This window comes from Mastigoproctus giganteus, chromosome 7 (genome assembly GCF_048544385.1).
Source record: "Mastigoproctus giganteus isolate SK-2022 chromosome 7, ASM4854438v1, whole genome shotgun sequence".
NCBI classification, from domain to species: Eukaryota; Metazoa; Arthropoda; class Arachnida; order Uropygi; family Thelyphonidae; genus Mastigoproctus; species Mastigoproctus giganteus.
Genome location: NC_143581.1, coordinates 209,053,063 through 209,072,766, shown reverse-complemented (window position 1 = coordinate 209,072,766; position 19,704 = coordinate 209,053,063). Strand labels below are relative to the sequence as shown.

The following is a 19,704-nucleotide window of genomic DNA, read 5'->3' as shown; positions in this document are numbered from 1 at the left end:
CCTGAATCAAAGCAGTCATCCATGATGTTGAACTAAGTGAACAAAAAGTTCAAATAAATACATTCCGGAGAAAAATAACAAGTAAAATTTTTTGAAGCAAGAAAAAAAAATTTTTCGTTAATTTTGCAGAACAGTAGTGCATTTTTGACATCCAAAAATAATGTTCAGCTTTATGGACTTAAGCAAAATTCACTTTCCGGTTGAGTCAACTTGATAATGCTTGACTACACACTGTGCAAAAGGCAGCAGACTGGACAGAATGCTTTATAGCATGGGTGGTCAACAACTCAATCACGATGAATTTTAAATATATATAAAATATAGATTAGTCAAAATCTAAAATGTTATTATTATTATGTGCCCCACTGCATATGCTTATTACAAATCTGCTGAACCACGTGACTACTCTTGTTTCTGTGCAGTTACTAGGCTTGTCTAGTGAAAATTCACGCAGTTACATTGTGGAGAGCATAGTGTGTGCGTGTGTGTAAAATTCTTATTTAGCTTACTTGATATTAATAACTGAACAGTACTTATACTGTTAATTTAATACCCTTTGATTTAAAATGAATACTATGAAAAAGACTGTTGTTGCTATTTGGTTTTTAAAAGCATTAGCAACTAAGGCCATATTGCTCCAGGGATATACGGTGGTCATTCCCTGACCTTCCGCATCCTCCGTATTTGGTGGTCACAGGCTTGAACCCCGGTCTAATCAGGAAGTATGCTACGCACTGCTGCTCCTGCCCACTTGGCTATGGAGGCACCCTATGAAAAAGAGTAAAATGTATCATTTTCATCAAGAGTGGGGACTAGAATACTTTTTTGTAATGATAAAAGAAAAAATGTTGTTGTTTGATTTGCAATGCTTCTATGGCTACATCCAAAAAAGGAAATTTAGAAAGGTGCTTCAATGCACTCCATGGTAAAAACCAAATTAAAAGAACTTAAATCCATATTATTCACACAACAAAATTTTTCACGACACCTAAAGCATTTACAATCTGAAGCAGTAACTGCAACATCGTTTAAAGTGAGTCATCTTCTGCAAAAAAATGCAAACCATTTTCTGATTGTCAACTCAAACATGCATATTTAGAAATAATGGATTCTCTTTTTGATAATTTAACAAAAATGAAATTAAAAGTGCTCCTCAAGATCTGCAATTATCTCGAAATACTGTGATGTGACATCAAAAACATGAGTAAAAATGTGAGTGCCCAACTGCATGCTATATTGCTAATTGTGTGTCCTTTTCTTTATAACTGATGAATTTACAGACGTCGGTGATACAGCTCAATTGCTTATTTTTATTTGTATGGTTTTCAACAATTCTACCACTAGAAAAAAACTCCCGGTTATGGTTTTGTTAAAAAGAAAGAACTAGAGGTCTTGATATATTTAATACACAAATATTTTATTGAAAAAATTAAATTACCACTATTTAAGCTCATATCAATAACAACAGGTGAAGCTAAAGCAATGACGGGGCATCTTAACGGATTCATCGCATTGTGCCAAAAGGATGATGAATTCCCAGATTTTTTTGAGTTACCACTGTATCAACCACCAACAAGTGTTAGCCAGCAAAAGATTAAATACTAAAAGAAAGTGTTATGGACATAGCTTTCAAAATCGTAAATTCCATCAGAGGACAATCTCTTCAAAGGAGACTTTTCAAAATGCAACTCGATGGAAATGAACCAGATCTGATATTACACACAGATGTGAGGTGGCTGAGTCGGAGTAAGTTTCCACAGAGATCTCGAAATTTGCTGAATGAAATTAAAAAATTTCTTGATCAAAGGGAAGATGATTATCAGCAGCTACAAGATATGGAGTGGTTGTGTTATCTGGTTTTTTTGGCAGATTTTACCAGTAAATTAATGCCCAAGTTTGCAGATGATACAAAGGTTGGCAGGGTTGTTAATGACAGTAAAGACAGTATGCTACTGCCACAGAATCTAGAAAAGTTAGACAGATGGGCTGAGAAGTGGCAACTGAAGTTTAACATTGAGAAATGCAAAGTACTGCATATGGGTAGCAGTAACCCAAGAGAAATGTACCAAATATGTGGTACTACACTCAGGGAAGTGGAGAATGAAAAAGACCTGGGGGATAATTGTGTAGTCAGATATGAAGTTCTTTGAGCAGTGCAGATGGGCTGCCAGAGCAGTTCATGGAGCCTTGTCAATGATATATAGGAATTTTGCTAGAAGGGATAAGGTGATTATCCCCTTGCATAAGGCAATGGTCAGGCCACAACATGAGTACTGCATAAAGGTCTAGAGGCCCCATTTCAGGAAGGATGTAGAGTTGCTAGAACAAGTACAGAGAAGGGCAACAAGACTGGTGAGGGGAACAAAGGGGTGCTCTTAAGAAGAAAAGCTTAAGTTCTGCAAATTGCAGCGTTTCGAGACTAGGCACCTGCAAGGTGATCTGATTGAGGTGTATAAGGTCTTGAATGGTTTGAGCAGGCTCAATACTGATGGGATTCTTCTGCTTGCTCAGATTAAGAACCTGAGAGAGCATTGATTAAAATTGAGGAAAGACAGTTGTAGAATAGATGTGCAGAAGTTTGCCTTTAGCCAGTGGGTAATTGATTGCTGGAACAGACTTCCATCTGTTGTGGAAGCTGATAGCTTAAATAAATTTAAGGCTGAACTAGACAAACATTTGGAGTGACCAGATGGGTGAAATGGGAAGGCTTTATTTTTTGGCTGATGCTGTATAAAGCTTGCTTTCTTGCATCATATGCCACCACAACTAATGCTAAATGCTAATTAAGTGATCTGAATTTGGAATTACAAGGAAAAAATAAAAATGTGGGTGGCATGATTAGTAGTATTTCTGCATATAAATATCAACTTTTGGCAATGGCTCAGGATCTCAAAGGAAAAAAAATTCAATCGTTTTGCAAATATGCAAGATCATTTGTAAAAATATCCTGTAAAAAATGTTTCTGAAATTGAGAAAGTTGTGGATGATTTTGAAACCAGATTCAGTGATTTTAAAACGATTGAAGACATTGTTAAATATATATTTCTTATCCATTTAATGTTGACTTAGATACGAAACAAACTGCAGAAAAAAAATCTGCTGCAATTTTTCACATTGAGAAAATATTACTTGAAAATGAAATTATTCCATTGTGAAACGATATCTTCCTAAAAGCCAGGTCATCAAAAAAAGGCTTATGGAAATATGTTTGCCGAGAAAATTACCCAAATGTAAAAAAATGCAGTGAACTTTTAAATTCCTGTTTTGGTTCTACATATGTGTGAATCGCCCTTTTCTTTTTTGAAACAAACAAAGACTCACTCTACTCTTACGGACTTGCATACAGAAGATTCTTTACGGTTGGCCTTATCACAGTATATCCCCAATTTTGAAAGCTTGGCAGATGACCGAAGACACAAATTTTGCATAAATTAAAAATTTAAATACATATGAATTTAAAATAAGAATTCTGAGTTAAGGTAAAGAAAGCCCACACGAGAAGCATGCAAGATTTCGATGAAATTTACTGGTAAAAGTACTCTGCCGTAACGGCATTTGTATTGTTGCTTGCTCGGTAAATAGACGGTGGATGTTATCGGTATGGAGCAGAAGTTGAATCCCACGGGAGCTTGAAACCCTCCCGAAGTGGAGGGGGTAACCTGACTTTTTTTCTTTAGAATCACTAATTGAATTACGAACAGAGTCATATTAAAAGTTCTGGCATCATAAAAAAACTGTTCGTAATGTAGTTTCACCGGTAAATTTTTTCGAAGTTTGCCATGCTTCTCGTGTGCGCTTCCGTTACCTTTTCCCTTTTTTTCTTGATAAACAATTGATCCACTAGTTCACCAGTGATTCTAAAAAAAAAAGGTCAGGTTACTCCCTCCACTTCGGGAGGGTTTCAATCTCCCATGGGATTCAATTTCTACTCCTGACTTATAACACCCACTGTATGTTTACTGAGCAAGCAACAATACAAATGCCGTTATGGCAAAGTACTGGTAAATTTATTGAACTTTTGCGTGCTTCTCGTGTGGGCTTTCTTTACCTTCGCTGAATTCTGAATTGTATTTAATTTTAAAATTTATAAACAACATTTTTAATATGTGTTGGTTAACTTTTTTAACCATGTGCAATAAAATGCTTGAGATGGTACATTGCGGCACATTTTGAAAAAATGTAGATCGCATCACAAATTAAGTTGGCCACCCATGCTTTACAGCATCTCTCATATAGCTCCGATTTATTACCTTCAGGTTCTTATCTGATCCCAACCTTAAATAACATCACGTAAGAAAACATTTCCTTAACAATAATGAGGTTACATCAGTATAATCATAGTAATAATCAAAATAAAATAAATCATAAGAAAAAGGCAAAAGATACCAGGACCGAAATAGTACAATTGCCCCTTGTCAAGTATAACCCCAATTGCATTTAATTTTGTGCATTATTTTCATGGTATGTTTAGTATTCCTTTTTCTACAATAGTTTTTTATATCATGTTACTAAAAAAAAAAGGGGGTATTTTTAAAAAGCTGAATGTGGTGGTTAAAAAGAGTTCTGAAATTCCAGTAACCATAATTAAGTGTATTAAATAATTAAACATATTTAACAATTACACAAACACTGAAATAAGAAAGATAAGCCTTTGAGCAATTTATAATAGCTATACATTTGTGAACATGCATAAAAGAAAGTGAGAAAATTTAGAGCAGAGAAATTTTTGTTAAGCTTGTGGTCTGTAAAAAATTTTTAAAGTTAAAACATTGAGAACTGCTTGTTTACAGAATTTTTAACACTTTGAACAGTATTCCTACCATCCAATTCTTGGTTTTTTTTTTTTTTTTTTTACACGCAGTTTTACCTTGCCACCCATGAGTTTATGATTAGAAACCATTGGATATTTTACTTCTGTATGCCCACTTATAATTTGAGGCAGCTAGCTTGAGTATTGGCAAGTCATGACCCACTAAGCCTCAGCTGTTGATAAAACCAAAATCGGTATATCAACTCCATCTTGACCACCTATGACTTTTTTTTTTTTTTTTTATTTAAATCAGTTCAAAATTTACAACTCCTCACAAGATATCTCACCGCTTTTGAATACATAAAGTAAGGTTGTCAACATTCATCATCAATCCTTTGTTGAACTTCATTCATGTGTGTCATCATATTGCATTCCATCTCCAAAAAAATTAGCGGTTGCTTTTGTTTACTGCACATTACTCTATTGCTTTAAAATAGTAGTGTATTACAAAGGGTATATATAATATGTGGGTGGTAAGCAGTGATAGTTAATCTGTTGATTTAAATTATATTTATATTAAACACCTTCCAACACCACTTTGCTCCTTCAATCCACAGATCAGGGTATTAAGTATTGATGAGGTATTACACCTGACAAACTTTCAATCATATTGCAGAACTCAATGAAAATAACCCTGAGCTTTCATTGAAAGATTCATAGAAAGGATATGCCATCATAAAAGAATTGATAGATGAACTCAACCCACCCTTAAAGGTTGCATCAGAGAAAATTTGAGGAGGTTATAAATGACTACAAAGGTTTGTTTTCCTGTAGTGGATGATAAGATTAGTTGAATTCTGATATCTTCCAAAGATCTATGGGAACCAATCCCTTCACAGAAGGAAACTTCACCATAAAATGGGCCATGAAGTAGTCTTCAGATATTACCAAGAGCAGTGAGAGACAGACATTCAACATGTCTGGATCATTATTCAGATAATGATCCAGACAAGCAAGATGGCAGTGATGTGCAGGGAGAGAATCTACAAGAGTCTCACTCCCTCTCCCCCCCTTCCTCCCAATAACAAGCAACCTCCATTCTCCAGTGGCACTTTTATGTATAGAGGCACTAGGCACATACCTAGGGCTCTCCCAGCATGAGAGCTCACAAGTCTAAACATAAATAAAAGTACAAAAATTTTGTAGCAGTAAATTCTGTAGGCACCAAGATCTCATAATGACTTTTATGGTTTTGTAAACAGAGACTTAGTGGGTCATGACTTGCAAATACTCAAGCCAGTTGATGATTCAAATACATTTGGATCATCTGAGTAATCTTTGATCATTGTAAATCTGATCTTTCAGGGAGCTTTAAGTTTGGGGGGAAATCACAAGGAGATAAATATGGTGGGTATGGAACATTGGGGACTGCACTGATGGAGTGTTTCACAAGATATTTTTCAATGAAAAATGAGTGTGCAGGGGCACTGTAATGATGCAAGCACCAAGTCTCTTCAAGCAGCACTGAAACATCACCACAGAACTGTTTCTTAGTATTCCTGGTTTGTTGTTTGACCATGAGGGAAAAAATTCATATAAACAATGTTCTGCAAGTGGCAAGTGAAAAAAATGAAATAAACAAGATCTATACATCTGCTTGAGATCGTTTTCCTTTTTTGAGCCTTGGAGAGACAATCTTCCCTTGAGAAGTCTACGCTTTTGTTTCCAGGTAACAGCCATATTCCATTTGTCACCACTAAGGATAGAAGAAATGAAATTGGGCCAGCAGCAGCAGCACATTGACAAAGATCTTGATATGTGAGAAATTGCTACTGTCTGTAATCACCAGTGAGGATGTGAGACACAAACTTTGCTGAAACATGTATTCCCAAAACCTGTGTTAAAAATGAATGACATATCCCATAAACACACTAATTTCACTAGCTACTTCATGGATAACAATTCTTCTCAGATCACAAATAACTGAATCAGTTGTTTTTGAAGCTGCAGGGCAGCGAGGATTAATTTTATATAAATGTATTTGTTATTACAGTAAACCCCCGCTATTCGCGGGGGTTACGTTCCTGAGAAATGCCGCGAATACCGAAAACGCGAATACTGAGTTATGGCTTCCATAGTAATAAAGGGGTTCCGTTCCAAAGTATGAAATATATAAGAAAAACTAGTCTAAAATTTTGTCTATGTATGTATTATATGTACCTTCATAATATGACCATGTACATAGACAGTACCTAGTGAAATGCAAGCATATGGCATCGAAATGAAAATAAGAAACAATTTAATATTAAATGTAATATTTATTAGAAATTTCAAACAAATCTTTCAAACCAGCGTCTTTGCTAGCTAAACAACCTATCCCGCCAGTGCTATCACCAGTTTCGCTAAAGCGTTGATAAGGAGTTTTGCGTTTTCACGAATGATGAGTGAATTTAACGGAATTTTATTTTGAGTTCGGTCTTCTATCCACAGATTTAAAGCTTTTTCCATTTTTTCTAATTTAACATCACAAGTTACAGAGCAAATTTTTGAAGCAATTAGCGGGTTTTCACGGACACTACGGCGGATTTTTTCTTCCGATTTTTTGATTGATTGTACCGTTGACTCATTGATTTTATAATGTTTTGCCACTGAGAAGACACTTTCACCATTAGAAATTTTATCTAATAACTCAATTTTATTCGCTAATGTCATCACCTTCTTTGATATTTTCACATTTCTCTTGTTATTCGTAGTCATATTTTTGTAGGGGTTAGAAAGAACTTGTCCACAATTAAGTCACTTTCTTCCGTTAACACACTCGAAAAAGTCTGTTTTACACTGCAAAACGGTAGATTTATCACTTTTTTAAGCATATCAATTTATAAATTGATAAATTTATTCAATTTCTAAGCATATAAATTAAAAGCAAACGACGAAACCTTCCATAACAAGCGCATAACACATATTGAACAAGGATTAGCGAGAAACATTCACGCTCGCGATTTTGTCACCCCTCTCCCCCCACCCACTGAGCGCTGTTTTGACCGGGAAAGATAATTTTAGCCACGCCCATGTTTTTTTATGGCGGAAAATATTCACGGCGCTTTAAAATTCACATTTTTTAGGTTTCATTTTATATTAAATCGGTGATCGCGAATACGCGAAACCGCGAATACAGATACCGCGAATAGCGGGGGTTTGCTGTATTTTAATTTAGCTGAGGGGAAAAATATAGGAGCTTCCACAGAGTTGCTTGCAAACTGTTCCTCATAGGCCTACTTTCCTAAAAAGTCTGAACCTTGCCATTTGTCTGAACCTTCATGAATTGCAGTGGATTAAATGTATATAAATTAAACCTGAGAGAGAGAGAGAGAGAGAGAGAGACACACAGACAGACAGAACGTTTATTACTGAAATACTTTAAAGTAAAGATCAATATAAATTATAACCTTATCACTTAAAAGAACGTAACTTAGCATGAAATCTAAATTATGTTCACTTTTATACGGTAACTTATATACAATAAAATTGTATGTTGATAAAATAAACTTCACAAACATTTTTCTTCATTACTAAGAAATCAACAATTCACCTACAATAAATATATTAAGCTTTTTCTTAATAAATACATTAAGCTGACATTACTTTACCTTGGGAACCACTTTTGTCAACAAAGTTGTTAAGGTTAAGTGCACAACTTGAGGTTGCCAAGCACTGAATAAATTTCTGAGAGAGATAAAAAAAAAGATATTTTAGTATTTTTACCTTTGAAACATTTACATCCATAGTACAAACACAAAGTGAAATTATGTAATGATGTTTATAGAATAATAGGCAATACATGAATGTAAAAAATGTTATTAGTTCTACTGCTATTAGAAAAAGAAAGAACACAGAAGGTTAATTAAGTAAACAAATCAAAAATGATCAAATTTCGAGATGAGCATGTTTTGCTTAAAGGGCAATGCAGATCACAGATTATTTATTATTAGCATAATTAATTTTTTGCATATCTTAAACCAGGAGTGGCCAACTTAATATGATGCAATCTACTTTTTTCCTTCAAAATGCGCCGCGATCTACCATTTCAAAAATTTCATTGCACAAGGTGCACAAATCGAGGTGCACTGTATATTTAAAATTCGTAGTGATCGAATGAAATTAAATCCGCGATCGACTCGTTGGCCACTCGTTGGTTATTGAGGTTTAGAACTTTTCACCAAAAAAATTTTAAAAAAAAAAAGGGTTTCAATGGGGGAAAAAAACATGAATATTGTTTTTTGCCCCATTGAAACCCTTTTTTTGTGTAAATTTGTGGGATACACAAATTTACTCAACCCTGATTTCCAGTTTTCACTTATAATCCATAACCAATTATAGCCACCACCACCAACATGACTGCCGACCGGGCTAGCCGAGTGGGTAAAGTACCTGCCCGGCAACCCAAAGGTCGCGGGTTCGATTCCCGCCTCGGGCTTGGATCAAAGTACTGCAAAAACCTTGGGAGGTGCAATATGGCCACAGAAGCCGATGCGCCAACAACTACCAAAAAAAAAAAAAAAAAAACCAACATGACTAATGAAACAGCTGAAAATAATAACTCTGTGTAATAAATGGGGTCACTCACAAAAGTAAACAAGATAATGAATATGTAGAGTACTGTAAAGACAAATCTTCATTTTTTGACTGTAGGAAAATAAATTGAAGTAGGATGTGTGTTGCTTTCCTTACCACTGTAAATCATCATTCAAATTTAGTATGGTTGTTCATTCCACCTTTGATTTTATTTCATTTTGGGACCATTTTTTTCTTGTTGGCTGTGATTCTGAGCCCTTGTCTATGATTACCATATTTTCTGGACAATAAGATACACCCATGTTTTTAAAGGCAAATTTTGGAAAAAATATGTTATTACATATACAGTGGATTCCGGTTATTTGGGCCACCGGTTAATCGGGGCAAATCTTAAAAAGCAAAAACCAATCGAGAAAATAGCCAGGGTTTACTTCGCTTAATTGGGACAAAATGCCGTTTAATTGGGGCAGGAGACCTCAGCACTGGAGATTACCCTACGATTGTCTCTGACCGTACCACTTAGTTCGGTCGGATTTCTGGAGGTCACAACCATAAAACAATAAAAACAATTAGCAGTCACCTGTTTATTGGGCTTTTCTGTTAGTGCAATCTATCATAAACAGACAGTAAACTCTATCTTATTGAATTTGCGATAATACCGACAGCTGGAGTTCTGTGGGTTATTATGGTAAAATGTGTTTACACTTCCATGGAATCTTTAATCATATAAGAAAAATAATTTTCAGAATCTTCTCTTCATTCCTATTTTTAAAGCTTCCTAATTTGTTACTCCGTTCTCACTTGCGCGTGTTGTGTTACTTGCAATTTGTGTGTGCCCTGTTCTTTGTTATTGATTGCTTATCTTTTTACAGTTTTAAATTTCAGCCCCTACCAACAAATGTCAGTGAAATGTCAACTAGTTTAGTTAGTATGTACATATTACAGTACATATTAATTATTCCGATTATCACGTATATTCTTCAGATTTTCATGTATCATTTAATTTTTTAATTGGTAAGGTAATAAAGGGTAAATTTGTGCTTAATATATCTTTACTTTTATAACCTGTGGATAATATTCCTCCTATTTTCGCTAATTAGAATCGTTGTTTAATAGAATTAAAATTCAATTCGGATAATTGGGGCAGCCGCTTAATCGGGCCAAAATGCACTAGTCCCGATGTGTCCCAAATAACCGGAATCGACTGTAATTGAAAAAATTCAAAATTGCTTATTAAATAAGAATGTCAGTGGCTATAAATAAAAACACTACAGTGTGTACCTAGTATACATTTGGACTATAAGCAGCAAGGGAGTTCTATGTAACATTTTATAGGGGAAAAAAAAAAAAGGGTGTCTTATGGCCAGGAGAGTATGATACTTTACAGCACCATACATATAATTAAGTACAGGTAGCTCCTGACTTTACGAGTTAATTCATTCATAGCACGTGCTCGTAAAGCAAAACCTCATAAAAAACGGGAAATTATTTCCCATAGACGTAATGTTAAAAACAGGGGATACATTCTTAACAATGAAATTTGACCACAGCAATGTTAAATAAAGGTAAAGAAAACAACATTTTATACTTAAACAATGATTTATTTATCCTAAGAAATGAAAACAACCTTTAAAATCAAGAAAATTATAATAATAAAGAAATTATTTATGCCATACAAATATTAAAGAATATTTATTCTTCATCATCATTGACTAAATGCACACTCATTGATGGTTCATCACTCATTCTTGGCTCGGCACTCACATAATCTGTAGCAACTCACTGTCTATAGCAACTTTTCCAGTGTGCTTGAAATTTGAACCTTGGGACTCGAAAATCTTTGTGAAGCCCCTTGAGAGTGAAGGAACGAACAGGAGTTTCAGCTCTTAAACCTTCTCCCTCAGCATCTTCACATTTTGCCATTTCAATGAGGTCTTCATTTGAGAGCTCTGCATTGTATACTTAAAGCAGATCAGTGACGTCAGTTGTAGAAACCTCAATCTGCAATTGGTTAGCAAAATTTAAGACCGCTTCTGTTTCATTTTGTACGATCTCTGCTGGTTCTTGAAATCCTTCAAAGTTATCAATAAACTGATGACAGAGTTTATTCCAAACACGCTTCATGTTCTTCACTGTAATTTTGCCTCACGCTCGTTTCGTTATTTTGATTGCATCTAAAATATGGAATTCTTTCCAAAATTCTTTAAGAGTTGGATCTCCCTCCTTATCTCTGCAGGCCTCCGCAGCCGTGTGGCCAGGAGTGGGAGTGCAGTAGCACACGCTCATTGGGTAGACCGGGGTTCAAGCTCCTGACTGCTAAATATGGTCGATTTGTCAACCCGCACTGGACCAGCGTGGCAGATTATAGTCCATTTCCCTCAACATGAATTGTTGAGGAGGCTTCCATCCTGCAGTAGATTGATAATTGCTGCAGTTTACTTTTTTTTTTCTTTTTTTTTACCTCATCTTTGCCTGAACAAACAAAATGCAGGCATAACACACTGTACTATACAGCTACGTGCGCTGTTTGAAATGCCGTATTTATGAATGTTTAGCATTTATTTATTGCAATTAGTGTTCATATTTTTGATTTTATTGATACTTGGAGAAAAAAAAAACTCAAACCCGAAACCTTGTAAAGCAAGAACTGTCTGTACTACATTTTCTCAAATATCTATGTATTTTTTTTCTTCCCTAAAAAAAAAGCAAGAAAATGTTTGGGTTTGTGGCTTATTTGCAAATTTAATCCAAAGCTTCAATAAAAACAAAGCATTTTTATTTACTACAGCATTTTTACTTGTGTCGGCCATGGCCTAAAACCGGGGTGGCCAACTTAATTTGTGACGCAATCTACTTTTTTCCTTCAAAATGTTCTGCGATCTACCATCTCGAGAATTTCATTGCACAAGGTTAAAAAAATTAATCAAAACGTATTAAAAAATGTTGTTTATAAATTTTACAATTCATAACAATTCACAATTTTTATTTTAAATTCGTACATATTTAAAATTGATTTATACGAAGTTTGTGTCTTCATGTCATCTGCCAAGCTTTCAAAATCGGGGATATACTGTGATAAGTCCAACCATAAAGAATCTTCTGTATGTAAGTCCGTAAGAGCACAGCGATTCTTTGTCTTTGTTTGTTTCAAATATGAAAAGGCCGATTCGCACAGATATATGAAACCATCTATAAAACACGAATTTAAAAGTTCACTGCTTTTTTTTTTTTACATTTGGGTACTTTTCTCGGCAAACATATTTCCAAAATGTCTTCTTCTGATGATCTGGCTTTTAGAAAGATATCGTTTCATAATGTAATAATTTCATTTTCAAGTAATATTTTCTCCATGTGAAAAATCACAGCGATTTTTTTCTGCAATTTGTTTCGTATCTAAGTGGACATTAAATGGATAAGAAATATATTGAACAATGTCTCCAATTGTTTTAAAATCACCGATTCTGGTTTTTTCAAAATCGTCCACAACATTCTCAATTTCAGAAACATATTTCTCACTATTAAATTCAAAAACAGGATATTTTTGCAAATGATCGAATTTTTTTTTCTTTGAGATCCTTAGCCATTGCCAAAAATTGATATTTATATGCAGAAATACTACTAATCATGTCACCCACATTTTAGTTTTTACTTGTAATTCCAAATTCAGATCACTTAATTTACTGGTAAAATCTGCCAAAAAAGCCATATCACACAACCACTCCATATCTTGTAGCTGCTGATAATCATCTCCCCTTTGATCAAAAAATTTTTTAATTTCATACAGCAAATTTCGAAATCTCTGTAGAAACTTACTCTGACTCAGCTCTTAATATCAGATCTGGTTCTTTTTCATCGAGTTGCATTTTGAAAAGTATCTCTCTCTTTTTTTTTGTTAGTTGTTGCGCATCAGCTTCTGTGGCCATAATGCACCTCCCAAAGTTTTTGCACTACTCTGATCCAAGCCCGAGGTGGGATTCGAACCTGCGACCTTTGGGTTGCCAAGTAGGTACTTTACCCACCCGGCTAGCCCGGTCGGCTGAAAAGTCTCCTTTGAAGAGATTGTCCTCTGATGGAATTCACAATTTCGAAAGCAATGTCCATAACACTTTTAGCTGACTTAATCCATTAATCTTTTGGTGACTAACACTTGTTAGTGGATAATACAGTGGTAACTCAAAAAATCTGGGAATTCATCATCCTTTTGGCGCAATGCGACGAATCCATTAAGATGCCCCATCATTGCTTTAGCTCCATCTGTTGTTACTGTTACAAGCTTAAATAGTGGTAATTTAATTTAATTTTTTCAATAAAATGTTTGAATGAGTTAAAGATATCAAGACCTCTAGTTCTTTCTTTTAACGAAACCATACCCAGCAGTTCTTCTCTAGTGGCAGAATCATCGAAAAACATACCAACCAAAACGAGCAATTGAGCTGTATCACCGACATCTGTAGATTCAAATTGTAAAGAAAAGGACAGACAATTAGCAATACGAGCACACAATTATTCACATGTTTATTCATTTTTTCAATGCTTCGCATCACAGTATTTCGAGATAATTGCAGATCTTGAAGGACACTTAATTTAATTTTTGTTCTTAAAATTTTCAAAAAGAGAATCTTATTTCTAAAAATGAGTCTTTGATGATTTGACCATCAGAAAATGATTTGCATTTTTTTGCAAGATGACTCACTTTAAATGATGTTGCAGTTACTGCTTCAAATTGTAAAAGGCTTTAGGTGTCATGAAGAAATTTTTTGTGCAAATAATATGGATTTAAGTTATTTTAATTTGGTTTTCTAAGGTCACCATTAGGCAGAAAATCCAATTGGTATTTACGATGGAGTGCAGTGAAGTGCCTTTCTAAATTTCCTTTTTTTGTTTTTTGGTATAGCCACGGAAGCATTGCAAATAAAACAGCAACATTTTTTTTCACCCTTACAAAAAATGTATTCTAGTTCCCACTCTTGATGAAAATGATACGTTTTACTCTTTTTCGTAGTATTGATTTTAAATCAAAAGTTATTAAATTAACATATAAGTACTGTCCAGTTATTAAATCAGCAAAAGCAATGCTTACCGATTAAAACGCTAAGTTGCACGAACCGGGAAAATATTCTGTCTGAACAGCTAAGGTAGGATAATTGATGAAGAGGATTCCTGAATGATGAAGTTGTTTCCAAAATAAGAGGACAAACACACATTCACTGCACTGTTTGGTTATATCCTTATAAGAATCAGTTTTGAATGACTTTGTGATATTTCTCTAAAGCTTTTCTGGTCACGACCATAAAACAATTTGCACTTTTCTGTTAGTGCAAGCTAATTATAAATGGGTAGTAAACTCAATATTATTGCATTTGCAATAGTAATCTGTAGATATTATTGCATTTGCAATAATATCTACAGCTGGAATTCTGTGGTATTTTACGTTATAATAGTGAAATTTGTTTCTCTTTCAATGAAATCTTCAATCATGCAAAAAAAATAAATAAATTTTCAAAATCTGCTCTTCATTCCTATTTTTGAAGCTTCGTTAAAAAAAAATAATTAAAAAAATAAGGCACAGGTAGTGAAACCCTCTGCGCAATATCAAATTTTGGTAGTATACCTGACTGCACAAATCGAGGGATGATATATTTAAAATTCGTCGTGATTGACCAAAATTAAAGCCATGATCGACTCGTTGGCCACCCCTAGCCTAAAACAAGTATTTGTTCTTTATTAACCATTTATTAAAATGCAACTTGGATACAGAAAATACACATTAAAAATTTTTTCATGTTGGATAAAAAAAAAAGGAATGGGATGTTGCTTTGAATTCCTTTTTCAAAAAAATAATTTTGATAATTTATTTTTTTGAAGCATGAATGAAATTTAGACAAATAAATGAAAATGAATAAAAAATTTAAAAAATGCATCCTCTACATATGAATACATTCTTTTATAATGATTATTAAAGGCAAATAAAAACCTATTATCAATGATTTCTAAATGAAAATAATAAATAATAACCAAAACAGAAGTGAACTGAAAATTAAACTACACAAAGCATGATTAATATGAAAACTTAAATTGTTTTAACCAAATGTTAGGTTTCAATCTTTTTTTTTTTTTTGAAAACTATGATGATAATTAGATCTCATTCTGGTCTTTCCATTTTCTCTTTCTAACATCTCCTGATTCAGATCTGGCCATTCAGTTTCACACAATCATTCCATTTTGTTCCCATTCTTCTAAACCGTATCTAGGTCTTCTTCCACATCTTTATCACAAAACTAGAAGATCTAAATCGGTGTTTCCCAACGTGGGTCCCACGCCCCACATGGGGGAAATTTGATTGTTCAGGGGGGCAATTCAAAAATTGCTCGTCTAGAGTTTAAAACAACCGCCTACTATGACTTAACTTGTACAAAAGAAGAATTGTTGGTAAAGTCTCTGTTTATTGCTCATACTGCAACTGTCAATCGTACTCTTGAGGCTTGTTATGAAATTTCTTTACTCATTGCTAAATCTGGGAAAAATCATACTATAGGAGAGAATTTAATCAAACCATCAATATCAGCATTTCTTAAAACAGTTCTGGAAAAAGATGACAAAGACGTGAAAGCTATGCCACTCAATAACAATACTATTAGCGGAAGAATAGATGAAATGAGTGAAGATATTGAAATACAACTTGTTGGAAAGCTGAAAACAAGAAAATTCTCAGTGCAAATGGATGACTCAACTTTGAGAGACAGTGAAGCCGTACTGATAACTTATGTAAGATATATTGATAAAGGTAATTTTGCTGAAGAAATGTTATTCTGTAAATCATTAGAGAGCACCACTACCTCCAAAGATATATATAATAAGCTAAAAAATTACTTAGATGACAATAATATACCAATGAAAAATATAACATCTTGCGCTGCAGATGGTGCATTAGCATAGGCATATGATGCAAGAAAGCAAGCTTATTCAGCATCAGCCAAAAAAAAAAAAACCCTCTCCCATTTCACCCCTCCGTTCGTTCGAAATACCTGTCCAGTTGAGCTTTAAATTTGTTTAGGCTATCAACTTCAACAACAAGTGATGGAAGTCGGTTCCACCAACCAACCACCCGCTGGCCAAAGGCAAATTTCCGCACATCTATCCGACATCCGTCCTTCCTCAATTTGAATTTATGCCCTCTGAGGTGATTATTCTGAGAAAGATGAAGAATCCCATTGGCATTGAGCATGCTCAAACCATTCAAAGCCTTATACACCTCTATCAGATCACCTCGCCGGTGCCTATGACTCGCCGGTGACTCTGTAATTTGCAAAACTTAAGCCTCCTAATATGATGGGCAAGAAAAATGGCTGCTTAAAATTGATGAAAGATGAGAATTCAGAAATGCTTCTTGTGTATTGTGTTATTCATAGGGAAAACTTGTGTCTCTTCAAGCTTTTTTGTGAAGAACAAAATGAAGACCATCTGAGACTTTTACTTCACACTGAAGTAAGGTGACTCTCGAAAGGGAACTGCTTGAAAAGATTTATGGAACTATTTGATACTATTAGTGACTTTTTAAGTGACAAACCTAAAATGAAGCATCTGTTAACGGTCGAAGGTAAAGCATTTGTGAGTTATTTAGCCGATATCTTTGAAAAACTAAATATATTAAATAAACAACTTCAAGGAACAAATAAAACTCTCGTCGATGCAAAAGCGAAGACATTTGATTTCATTACATTTATTAAATTATGTCAAAAATATATTTGTAAAAAAAGTTTGAACAGTTTCGTTGTCTGCAAAAATGTGAAGTGACTGATACCGCTGTATTTGTTATTGTTGATCATCTGAAAATTCTGTCCGATGATTTAAAATAAAGGTTTTTTGATTTAAATCAAATTGATTTTCCAACCTGGATGATGCAACCAATGTTAGTGGATTTGTCTGATGTATCAATGCAGTACCAAGAAGAATTCTCAGAAATGCAAAATGATGAGTCAGTTAAAACTTTATTCAATATAAAAGAAGCGATGGCATGGCTTTGTGATGAAACAGAAATTAAATACCCAAATTCAACCAACTTTGCAAGAGAGCTATTGTTACCGTTTCCATCTTCATATTTAGCTGAATGTGGATTTAGTGCCATAAATGATTTGTTACTAAAGAAAAGAAATCGACTGGATATCACAATGTCTATTATATGTTTTGAAAATTTACTTACTATTTTTTTCTTAATAATTTCCTAATGATTTCTTCCTAAAACCTAAGTCTCGTGTCCTGAACAAGTTGTAATTAGGCTTCATTTAGGGAATAATTCAATTTTTGAATATAAAAAATATATATATATATATATATATATATATATATATATATATATATCGGTGTTTTCCAACGTTACATAGGGGGCATCAGAATTTTAGAAAGACTTAGGTGGGGCATGGTAAAAAAAAGGTTGGGAAACACCGATCTAAATCTAATATTATATAAAACCAATTGATTTGTTATATTCTTATACCCTGCCAATAGTATCTCAACCTTGATGATGTAGGGAAGGAGGTGGGCCTTGTGTTCCAATGATTCTAGCTGTAATACAACTACCAAAAGCCTCCCAAATAAAACAGAGATACTATGGCTCCACAGGTTGCAATTTGTTAGTAGAACTAACAATTCCACCATGTGGGGGGGGGCTCTTGTTATGAAATAGAGACGCTTCTACACCAGACTGCTTTTAATGGTAATTGGCTCCAATGTAAAAAAAACCAACCTGATTCTGAATGCAGAATCATCAAGAGCCTACATAAAATAGGACATCAAGACGTAATAGATGACTTGAAGAGGTTAACATGAATATGATAGAAACATAAGAAATAATATGGCCAGAACATTACAGACTTAAGACAGACCAGATGATAATTTGAGATGGTAATTCAAACAAATATGGAAAACAGGTTTCATATTTGACAAAGACAAATAGAACAGTACAGGATAAATATACAGGAGCATAAAGGGAAAAAAAAAGTTCAGCATCATTAAACATACGAGATATGGAAGTATTTTTTTTTTACTGGTTAGTTAGTCGTGTATGAAAAAAATCCTGTAAGCAAGATGGAGTGCACTACTGAGCAGCATATTGGTGAGAACAGGTTTTTATCAAAATAGTAGTTTTATTAACTATGCAGTACAAGTTTAAAGTGAAATCGGGTTGCTGAAAATGTCCTGAAACATTAAAACGGCCATTTCAATGACAGGACCATTTCTAATTGATATTCTGGACATTATGAGATTGATCTTGATCAATGCACTCACCAGATCTGAATCACTGCAAGTATTTTCTGAGAGGATTTCTGAAAGACAATGTCTGCAAAAATAATCCGTATACATTTATTTTGTCTAGAAATAAATTCTTTTGACCTATTGGCATTTACACAGTTGACCCAGAAAGTAAATAAATAAATTTTCTGTTTATACTCCGGCACGACAACCAAGTCAGTAGAGTTCACAATAAATCGTCAATACAAATATTTATCGTATTTAGTAGTCACGGGCTTGAACCCCGGTCCATTCAAGGAATGCGTGCTATGCACTCTCGTTCCTGACCACTGGGCTGCGTCAAGTAAACTTATAACAATTAGTTTGGCAAGTTCTTGTACTAGATTTTGGATAATGTGTGCTTGATAACAATACAAAAATAAACTAAGCTTTATTTTCATGTGTAATAGTCTCTCCCTTTTATTTTATAGTTAAAAATAGCAAACTTTAGTTTACCAATCATTATAAGATAGGTTGGAAAAACATGACTTCAAATTAAAAATAAAGAACAGTTTACTACCATACTGACTCGCAATAGAAAGCGAGTGATTGTTCAAACATATTCATCAGTACACTAATATAATTCCAAGGATAGTAACTATCAGTGCAGAAAAGATGCACAAGGTGTGGCTAAAATGAAACTAGAATCGTTGCTTACCAATGCTTTACTATTGTGCATGTCAACAACATTCATATCATGTTGTAGCTTGTTTTTTCCTATACAGATCAATTTTTTTTTTTCATTGCAATCTCTTAGTTTTGATTGAATTGTGCCTCTTTAAGTGAATCAGCGTTTTAACCTTTTAGCAGAAAAATGAGTGAACATAATTTAGAGCAAAGGACTTTTATTAAATTTTTAGTGAAACTCTGTAAAAATGGTGCAAATACATTGGAGACGTTACGGAAAGTGTGCGGTGATGAAACCACGAGTAAGTCGTGTGTGTATACAAATGACACAAGTGGTTCAGAGAGGAATGGGAAGATGTCCACGATGACAAGAAGACCGCCAACTTCACAACAGACGAAAAAAATTCAAGAGATTGTGCACTAAGACCACTGGATGAGCATTCGACTAATTGCAGAACCGTTAC

The 19,704-nt window shown here is 34.2% G+C and overlaps 1 protein-coding gene across 6 annotated transcripts in view; it reads right to left on the bottom strand.

Annotated features, from left to right (window-relative positions):
* Positions 1-19,704, bottom strand: part of LOC150083636 (phosphatidylinositol-binding clathrin assembly protein LAP-like) — a 162,471-nt gene that overhangs the window by 129,420 nt on the left and 13,347 nt on the right. For 5 of the 6 annotated variants that reach the window (XM_090377403.1, XM_090377402.1, XM_090377406.1 and 2 more), the window contains exon 3: positions 8,401-8,476. The exons of the other annotated variant lie outside the window; for it this stretch is intronic. In XM_090377403.1, the coding sequence (XP_090233529.1) occupies positions 8,401-8,476 (76 nt within the window). The remainder of the gene's footprint in view (positions 1-8,400; positions 8,477-19,704) is intronic. 6 annotated transcript variants of the gene reach the window in all.